The 10,258-nt window shown below is 56.1% G+C and overlaps 1 protein-coding gene across 1 annotated transcript; it reads left to right on the top strand.

Moving 5' to 3' along the window:
- The first annotated feature begins 7,560 nt into the window (after window positions 1-7,560).
- HOXC12 (homeobox C12) lies at window positions 7,561-9,169 on the top strand. The gene is made up of 2 exons (XM_059404876.1): window positions 7,561-8,170; window positions 8,931-9,169. Exons 1-2 carry the CDS (start codon window positions 7,561-7,563, stop codon window positions 9,167-9,169), a joined length of 849 nt encoding a protein of 282 aa, XP_059260859.1.
- The last annotated feature ends 1,089 nt before the right edge of the window (window positions 9,170-10,258 follow it).

A 10,258-nucleotide genomic window follows, 5' to 3' on the forward strand; every position in this document is an offset into this window, starting at 1 on the left:
ATTTATGCAGAGATATCCAGCAGCTAGGACCCCTTGCCTGCCCCCCCCCCAGTTCATAAGCCAATCCCACCTTTATTTTCCAGCATTCCTGGGGACCACAGACTTCTAGGCCGCCAGGAGCCATGTAGATTCTGCCATTAATTTGTTTTCCCTGTCGTGTCCCTCGTGCCTATCTCCCTATCTGGCTGAGTTAATGAGATCGTTAAGTTGTCAGGTTAAGAGACTTTTAAAAAGCAATATAGCCTAAAACAATGTTATCTCAGATTAAATCTTTACTGCAGCAATTTTTATTTATATATAATATTTTTCCTCTCCTGAGACACAGAAAGACTGGAGGCATTGGGTTGGAAATCAGTGCTCTCCGATAGCACTTTGCCTGATGGCTGAAGTTCTTACAAGCTTATTTAAATAAACATTTCTGGGGGTGAAACACACACACGCACATGCACATGCACACACCGTGCAGTCTGAGAGAGAGACAAAGAGCCTGAAGAATTTATCCTCCATAGAGATTCTGCTACTGTTGTGCCTGCCAGTCCTGGTTTACTCCATTTCAACTCTATTAACTATCAGAGAATCACAGGCTGGGAAGTGGGGGTTTAGGGGGTATAGGTGAACCTCCCAGGAATAAGGTTCATTCTTAATTCCATCTTCCCTTCTCTCACCACCTGCCAGCTTCACCTCTTCCCAAAACTCTGAGTCTCTCCTAGGATGGAAAGAGTTGAAAATTAACTATGTGTGTCAGAAAAAGAAACTGAGCAGAGCAGAATCCTGGGGCTCTCTTGATATGTGCCCCCATCTCTCTTCACTTGCGGGTGGGTACATTGGCTTTGTCCCATTACAGCTGTCAATACAGAGGAAGATGGAGACTGTAGGGAAAGACAAGTCTAGAGTTCTCCAAGGGATGGGCTCTCTCTACTTCACACAAACTCAGAGTCTGATGAGTCTTCCCATACAGAAAGACCCTCCCTAAGGCCCCAGAAGGGGGCGATGGAAAAAAGGAGAAGGCTCATGCAGGCTCATTGGAGTTGCATTGGGACACTGAAAATCCAGGCAAAGAAGGCAGTCCCTCTGAAGTCCCTGGGAGCCCTGGTGTGCCAGGGGTGTTTAGGACCATCTCTTACATTGGATTAAGTATGTCTGAATGGTTTTTGGAGGATTATCATGTCTGGATCAGTTCTGGAGATTCCTCTCCCATAAGAGTAAGCAAGCATCGAAACTCCTATATAAGACAGGTAGTGGGTGAGTATGTATTCTGGGGAGGCAAAGATGGGAAAATGTATTATTCTCATTCCTGGTTGTGTTGGTCCCTTACCTTTCCTTCCTCCAAGAGCTGGCATTCTCTTTGGGGACTCTGAGACATTCCTGTGAAGGTTTATCTGTGCACGTGCACACCCATGTGCATGTGCGTGTGGAGAGAGATTTTGACCAGTGGAGATTTTCCCATGTGTGTGCAAGCTTGTAAGTAGGAACGTTGTCATCTCAGGGTATAGAGTGTATTTACTTTTCTTCATTCAAATATGTGAGATTTTTCTCTCCAAGGTCAATCTTCTAGCGCTGATCTGAGAGCAAGACTCCACCATATACGACGGGGTAGGGGGACATAAGAGGTGTGAAGGGCTAAGAACAGAGGCCCTGGAGACAGACGGTCTTTCTCCTCTGGGACTGGGAATTCAGTGATATTTCTCACAATCCAGGTCACTCCTCACACCCCATGGCTACCCGCCACCCACCCCAGGCCAGGACTGAGGGACCTGGCTGACCTGGAGACTCACAGGACTCTCCATCCGGAGGTCACTCTACCAAGCTGCCAGGGAGGGCTCAGATCCTTTCCTGGGTTTGGGGGAAAATCCCTTCCCCACCCACATTTTAGTCCCCAGACCTAGCACAGGCAGAATGGGCTTTCCAGCCTGTAGTCCCTCGGCTAAGAACCCACCTGAGGGAGCAAGGCCAGCAGTTCTTGGGGAGATCCCTCCAGGACTGTCTCCAGACTGTCTGCTTCTGAGGCTGATCCACAGTCGGTGGGATCAGCAGGCCAGTGTGGGTGTGAGGCAGGGGCAGGCCCTGGAATATTCTCCATCTCTAGGAGGACTGAACCTGGGAATCCTGCGGCAGGTTCCCCAATTCAAAACCGAGCTCCCCACCCTAGGATCCACCTGTGCCGAACTGGGATGGTGTCCGGAGCCCACCCCTCAAAAAACTCCAAGTGCTGGTTCAGGCAGATGTGTATGCAGACCTGCGCTGGTGGAAGATTGAGGGGCCCTGGGGACGGAGGGGCTTCTGGGAGGAGGAGGGGGCCAGAGTCTTTTCGCAACCAACCAGGCTCTTCCTCTTTTAGCCTTGACCGTGACTAGGTCTTTCTGACCTTGACATCACAGGGAGTGCGGGGAAGGGGGGCTGGGTGGAAAAGGCCTTGATCTTCCGGTGGCCAGAGAAGGGGAGGGCCGCTCGCCCCCGCGACGCGCCATCCCCCTTCCCGCCAGAGCCCGCCGCCTCTGTTTACACACAGAGGAGGTGTCGTCTCCAGTCTAGACAGGGGCGCTAATAACGCCCATAAAAGGCGGCCTCACTAGAGATGTTCTGTAGCTCGGCTCCCGCGGGCGCGCTGGCGGCTCCCTCCGCCTTCTCCGCCCCGCCCTCCTCGGATACCCAGGCTGGGCCTGCGGCCGCCCTGGGGAGGGGGCACCCAGAAGGTTTCTAGAGGCTAAGAAACCCCGCCCCGCACCCTTCTGATCCTCTTCTGTCTCCAAAGGTAAGTAGACCCCCGCTCTTCCAACCCAGCCTCAAGATTAGCCGTACATCCTCCCACCGCCACCCGCCAGGCCGATTGCCCCCATTTCAGTCCACCCGTGCCCCACCTCCCCGGGACTGGGGGCTTGGATTTGGGATTTGTAGAGGTTGGGGAGAGTAGACCCCAAATAGATCTCAGCCTCTCCCCAGTGCTAGGCCTGGCGACAGGCCATGGTCACAGCGAGCCGCTGGCTGTGGGGCAGAGGGCACTTGGGTAGTCCTCACCCCATACCGAGCTTCGAGGTCGCAGAGACCAGGCCCGGGGCTCCCGGATACAGTGCAGGCGGCTGTGGGTGTGACGTTTGGTGTGTGTGTGTGTTTTAACTCGGTCCCCACACCTTTCCTGACACTCAGTAATTCACTAGGCGGAGGAGATCCTCTGCTGGCGGAGGGGGAAAATGTCAGAGTCCGGAAACTATTTAACTATTAATGTGCTGAAAGGACAGAGAAACTGGGGGGAATGGGCCCATTTAGGGATGCTCAGGTGAGGGATGGAGAGATGGTCTCCCAGATATTCCTGCCTGGGACCCCCACCCCCACTCCCTTCCGGAGTGGCAACCAGGCTGGGGTCTTAAGGAGGGAGAGCCCCAGAGATGCCGCAGAAAGTTTGGAGGTAAGGACGCTGCAGACCCCAGGACACTTGTGTGAGCCTGAAAGCCTGACTGGGCCCCCCACCCCAGTTTCTTCTGACGCACCGCCTCCCCACTCCAGGCTGCAGATGCCTAGAAGGCAGCACCTGGAGAAGGGATCTCCCATGCTTCTTCTTAAATCCTGGACACTCGGAGGGGTGGCTGGCAGCCAGGTGGGCTCCAACCCCTGGAGGAGTTAGCAAAGGAAAGAAAGAGGTGACGGAGCGCCCCCTCCCACCCCTTAGCCTTGTCTGAACCCAACAAAGAGGCTGTACCAAGCTTGAGCTGCCTCAAAAGAAGGAAACAGAGAAGACTGTAGGGTGGGGGGGGGCGACCTTCCTCATCTGCCGCCCTTCATCTCCCCTCTCAACGCCTGCTCAGTTCCTACTCACACTCCGTCAGTAGCCCTGGCCCTGCCTCATTTGCATACGCAGCAGAACCGCTTTCTGCAAACTGGGCAGTGACCTTGAACTGGGCCGCCAAGGCCTCTCGACTGACTATGGAGAAGGCAGCACCGCGTGGAGTACTTCTGACCTGGGGTCCGCGGGGGAGCCAACTCCCTGCAGTTCGCAGCCGCTCCATGGTGGCCTGAGCCTCCCGCAGCCGCCTTGCCCCTGCCACCAGAGCGGGCATGGATGTTATAATTAACTCCTGCCGTCGGCTCCGCACGGCCGGGACTGGAGGCCCCGCGCAGAGGCCGCGAAGATGCGGGAGGGATGAAGGCACAGACAGAAGGTGCGGGAGAGGCGGCGGGACAGCCAGCTGGTGGGTGCGCGGGAGCGGGAGGGCTGCCTTGGGTCTTCAAGAAAAGCCTGGGGCCACATCCTAGCCTTCAGTTTTAATTAACCCCTGAGTTAATGAGTGGGGCATGGTTGAGTCAGGCCAGCTGCAGCAGGAGCTAGAGGCTCAATGGCCAGCAGGCAGGCCGCCTCTTCAAACCTTGGGATTTGATGAATGTGCGGGAGAGCAGACGCACAGAGCCCTCAGCAGTTCCAGAGCCTGGGTCTGGCCAATTATAGTTTTGCGTGTGGGCTGGAAAGTGCGGGTGGATAAAACTCGGCTAGACGCGGCTGCCCAGCGCTTTGGGTTATGAGTCCCTCCAGGTCCCCTTCCCGAGCCCCAGTTGGTTCTTGGCAGGCGTCTCCCGCCGTGGCCGGATTTAAATTTGAAGCTTTGCACCCGAGCCTCCCGCCGGCCCCGGGGACCCAGACTGGGCGCCGCGCTCTGGGGCGCGCTTGTGGGCCCCCGAGTTAAAGAGGGGGCTGAGCGGTGCGGTGCCTTAAAGGTGGACAGATCCACGGTGGTGCACTTAGATTGCCTGTGTCCTCGCTGGGATCCTGGAAACCCCTAGGCTCACAATGGATCTCGAGGAGTAGAACACAGGGGATGTGAACGTTGTTGAAGGTTCCCCGAAGCTCTCACTGAGCGGAAATCAGGGTCAGCTGCACGCCGCGAAGAGGGGTTTGTCCGTGTGCCATTGGCCACAGAGTGGCAACCCCCGGGGGAAAATGCCCTTTTCGGATGGGGCCAAATCGGAGGGAGAGAAACTGTGTTCCTGGAAGAAGAAATCCCTCCCTCTGTTCTCAGTTCCCCAGGCATTGCCTCTGCCGCCCGGTGGCCGCTGCTCTGTGTGCTCCGCAGCCTGGCTGGAGGGCGGTGTGTAGGGCTGTGGGCCGGAGGTTCTCGGGCTAGAAAGGGACAGGGAGAGTCAGGGACCTTCCTCCTGGGGTCCCCTTTCTGGGAGACTGGAGTCATCTGGAAGGGTAAAAGAGGATGGGGAGAAGCCTCTACCCGACGAGGACTAGGGATGACTGTGCACAGCTCAGCTCCACGACCCTCATACCAACAATAGCCGCGGAGCACAGAGGCCCGAAGGCCCGGAGACCTTGCAGCCCGCGCAGTGTTCTGATAGAAAACAGCAACAATATTCAAGTCACACCCTGTTTATCTTTATTACCAAAATAACCCCCAAATAAAATTTTTAAAAGTTAAATTTTCAGTGGTGCCCATTAATGCATCTGGAAACGGGGGCATGCATAAGATGCTAGAGATGCTGTGACGTGGAATTTGCAGCTCAGGGATGCTCCTTTCTGCAGCCGCGCAGCCCCTTAATCAATTAAGCACAAAAAGGCCAATTCAGGCGGTCTCCTGCCCGCCGCTCGGTGCCCTGGCTCGCGCCGTTCTGACTGGAGGTGACTGCGCGGGGCTAGCATCTCACCGTTCGGCCTCGGTTCCGGCAAGTGGGCTTGGCGAGTGCCGGGCGCGGGGCGGGCTCCCAGGGGCGGGAGGGCCCTGGCCGGGACCGGCAGCGGTCAGGGCAGGAAAGGGGAAGTGGAAGAGGGGCGGGCGCCGCGCTGCGAGCCCTGAGCTGCGCCGGGCAGGGCGACGCTCGCTCGTGCGGACACATTTCTGTGCGAGGGAGCAGTTCTGGTTGGGGATATGAAATCGCCCTGCGAGCTGTGGAATTCAAAGAATCTGCGTTTCTCTCTGCCGCGTCCTGCAGAGGAGAGAGAGAAAAAGGGAGATGAGAATCTTCGGCTTCGGTTTGCTTTTGTAGCTTGGGCTCATTCCAGATACTTAACTTTCACCTACATGGGTTTCTTTCTGCCATATTCTTGCGGAGACTCTCGGTTTCTCCAAATTTCTCTAGATTTTCTAGTGTTTTCCTCATTTAGACGTTTTCTGAACTTTATACTTTACCCTATATTACTCAAAGCCATGCATTGTATAGGAGCTTGGAACAAGCAAATAGAAATCTAAGTATTTTGCCTACCAGACACCAATAGAATACATCTAGTTTTGAAGGCTTTGTTTTGGTTTTCACTTTCATCTACTTATCTGTGTTCTGTGGACTTGCTTGGGATGGTTTGTGGTTTCCAGATGTCAATTAATCTCATCAACGGCCGGCGTTGGATTCTCAACCTTGTCCGGAAAGAGCTGCTGAGGTTAGCACCATAAATATAATTTTAAACCCCAACAAGGTAATTCTCCAGAGTTTTCTCCCTCACTCCCAGCATACTTACTGGGATTGGCACTGCTATCTGATGGTCACAGCAGCAGGCTGGGCTGGTTCTGGTGTGTGGGGGTCTCTTCTGCTGTGGGAGTCGGGAGCCTCTTAGGCCAGCCAAGCCCTAATGAGGTCCCAGAGCCTCTTGCTGCAAAGACTCTGAAAGACCTGCAGAAGCCCATCTGACCCACAGAAGTCAAAGGCAAGAGTAGTTCAGGCCCCCAGATTTTCAGGAGCAGGTAGTCAGGTACACCTAGAGTCAGGCACCTCCTTTTTTTTTTTTTTTTTTCTTTTTTTTTTTTCCTCTTTTTTTTTTTTTTTTTTTTTTTTTTTTTTTTTTTTTTTTTTTGCTTCTTCTGCCTCCTTTCTGCGTCCCTCCTCTAACGGTGAGTAGAAGTGTGAGGCTGGCTCCCAGCTCCAGGGGCGAGGGATACCCAGCATTAATAATTCTCCCATAGTCCTTCCTAGAGGAGAGGACCCCAAGTGCCTCCCAAAATTCTTGAGGAGAAAGAGCTGAGGAAGAGGAGCGCGGCAGCGGCGGGGCTGGGAAAGACAGTGGCAGGAAAATCTGTCCTTACCCCCACTTTGCCTCTACTGTAAATAAACCCAGAGCCAAAGGGCTCATCCGTCTCCTTAAACAGCCAGTAAACTTTATATGACACAATATCTAATAGTAATTTATTGGGGAGATATTGTAAATTCCAACGGTTTTAGTTAATAAAGGAGCTAATTAAAGAGGGACAGGCTGTGCTTGGCCAGCTGTTGGCGAGAAGATAATACATCTGGGGGGAGTGCATGGTGCAGAAGTGCAGATGTGTGGGTATTTTTGGTGTGGCTTTTTCCCTCTTGCCCCGTGTCCGGCGATTGCCTCACTCTCTGCATTAGGTTTTATATGATATTTTTAAAAACCAGAATCCAGCGAATAAATCTGCCCCAGCATTTTGTCCCCCCCACCCCGAGTGGGGAAGGGGAAGTTGGAGTTGGTGCGGGGTGGGGGGGATTCGCTGTCCCCACCCATCCCCCTGGCGGCGGCGCCCACGTGAGCTGGATGGCCAATGGGTGGCTGGTGCAGGTTTAACTATGTTTAATGTCAGATAGCAATAAAGTAGAAGCTGCCGGTCGGGCCCCGCGGAAATGGGCGAGCATAATCTCCTGAATCCCGGGTTTGTGGGGCCGCTGGTGAACATCCACACGGGAGACACGTTCTACTTCCCCAACTTCCGCGCGTCTGGGGCGCAGCTGCCAGGACTGCCTTCGCTGTCCTACCCGCGCCGCGACAACGTGTGCTCGCTGCCCTGGCCGTCGGCGGAGCCCTGCAATGGCTACCCGCAGCCCTATCTCGGCAGCCCGGTGTCGCTCAACCCGCCCTTTGGCCGCACGTGCGAGCTGGCGCGAGTGGAGGACAGCAAGGGTTACTACCGCGAGCCCTGCGCCGAGGGCGGCGGCGGGGGCCTGAAGCGTGAGGAGCGCGGGCGCGAGCCGGGCCCGGGAGTCGGGCCGGGGGCAGCGTTGCTGCCCCTGGAGCCGTCGGGGCCGCCCGCGCTCGGTTTCAAGTACGACTACGCGGCCGGCGGCGGCGGTGGCGAAGGTGGCGCGGGACCCCCGCACGACCCGCCCTCGTGCCAGTCACTGGAATCCGACTCCAGTTCGTCCCTGATCAACGAGGGCAACAAGGGCGCCGGCGCGGGCGACCCGGGCAGCTTGGTATCTCCTTTAAACCCCGGCGGCGGGCTCTCGGCCAGCGGTAAGGACCCCAGCCCACTCGTGAGGCGTACTCAGGACCGGACAGCTCTCGGGGGCGGGCAGTGTAGGACTGAGCTAGGGCCGCCTGGGGTGACAGAATGTGTGGCGAGGAAGGGCTTCTTTTAAAAAGAAGTACGGGGTGGGGGGGGCGCCTATAAACATGTAAATATCCCCATAAAAGAACTGCACAGACTCCCCTTTTCGCCGATCTGCGGCTGGAGGGGGCAGGGATCTCCGGAGAAGGGGACTCTGACCGACATTTCCCCATGCCTGGGGTGGGGAATGAGACCTTGGTCCCTCTCTCTAGGGCCTCTCCCTCCGCCTTCACACAGGCTCCGTTAGCTACATTTTTCCTTTCAAGAAACGCCAGTGGACCTGGTTTACTCTGGCCACTTGCTCCTATCTGTTTTAGCTGATCAGGGACCCCATCCTGGAGGATGTGAAAGGAAAGGGCTAGGATATCCGAGAGAAAAAGAGGTTTGGGGAGAAATGAGGGGATCAAAACCCAGAAGGGTTAGAGATACTACAGTGGGAGGTAGGGTTGAGGAGGGAAGGACCAGTGAAAAGGGAAAAAGAGAGTGATGAAGGTGGGGGAGTTGAAGGGGATGAGGGTCTGTGTAAAAGAGAGGGGATGAGACAGAAGAGCCAGGGCCTAGGGGTGGGCAGTAGGCCAAGGTGAAAAGGGCTGGGGAAGGACCGAGGGCACTGGGCTTGTCACCTCTTGGTCCTCTGGCCAACGCTGCCGGTTCGTCTCCACCCAGGCGCGCCCTGGTACCCGATCCACAGCCGCTCCCGGAAGAAGCGCAAGCCCTATTCGAAGTTGCAGCTGGCGGAGCTGGAGGGGGAATTTCTGGTGAACGAGTTCATCACACGGCAGCGCCGGAGGGAACTCTCAGACCGCTTGAATCTTAGTGACCAGCAGGTCAAGATCTGGTTTCAAAACCGGAGAATGAAAAAGAAAAGACTTCTGTTGAGGGAGCAAGCTCTTTCCTTCTTTTAGGGGGCAAGACACGGGCACCGGCCCCGGACTGAGCCTGTCTCTGACAGAGAGCAAAAGGGGGCACTGCCTGGGACACAGTCCCCGCTTAGAACGCCAGGCATCTCTGGCAGGCACTCCTTGGACATCCTCTTGTCTGTTTTGTTTGTGGTTCCCTCCCACACACCCCTCAGCAGGCCCTGCCAGGTCCCAGAGAGAAGGGAAGAACCCAACCAGGGAGAGAGGAGCTGCAGGCTGGGAATAGGGACAGGGAAAGCTGAGGTGCTGGGGAGGAGCTGGTTTGCAGTGGAACTGGGGCATTTTGGCCTCGGTCTGAGGTTCTGGAGGAAAGGTAATCTGCCCCCCACCCCATCTCCTTCCATGGTCTTAAGTCAGCCTGCGGTAGGCAAAAGTGGAGACAGTGGAGCCGAGTCTCCCCAAAGTCCCAGTAGCTGGGGTTAGGAGAGGGAGAGAGGAGGCAGCAAGAGTGGAGGGTCGGTGGAGAGATTGGAAGGGGTTAGGGTAGCTCTGGGAGGGTAGGAGGAAGTGCGGGAACCTAAGAGGAAGTGCAGTTTGGGAGAACAGAGTGATCAGTAATGCTCAAGTCCACTGGGGTCTGGTCCTCTAGGCCTGGAAATGGAACAGGCAGAGGTGCAGGCACGTTTGGCAGACCTGGCTGCGGACAGGGAGATCATCAGCCTTGTGTCCCCTCTGGGACAGCCTGCTGGAAAAGTCTCCAGGTTCCTTCTCCCCATGACCCTGCCCTCCCATTCGCTCACAGGTGTGCAGCCATCCACTCTTCCTGCCGCCTAGGCGGCTGCGGACCGGAAGCCACAAGCACCGGATTGCGAGCTGAGCGGATGCAGCCTCAGGGTTAGTAACCACCCCAGGGACCCTCACCTGGCCCACCAGGAATCCCAAGAGGCTGTGAAAGAGGCTTGCGAACCTAGCATTGATTGGCGGGGAGAGTTTCTGGCAGCCGCGGCTACCGCGGCTGATTCTCCCTTCCCCGCTGGCGTTCACGGTCACGGCCGGCCAGAGGCTGGACCGGCATAATTTACGAGGCAGGAGGAGAATCTGCCCCTAAAGGGGCTACCGGCCGCGGAGGCCCCA

The sequence above is a fragment of the Mustela nigripes genome, chromosome 6, assembly GCF_022355385.1.
Source record: "Mustela nigripes isolate SB6536 chromosome 6, MUSNIG.SB6536, whole genome shotgun sequence".
NCBI lineage: Eukaryota > Metazoa > Chordata > Mammalia > Carnivora > Mustelidae > Mustela > Mustela nigripes.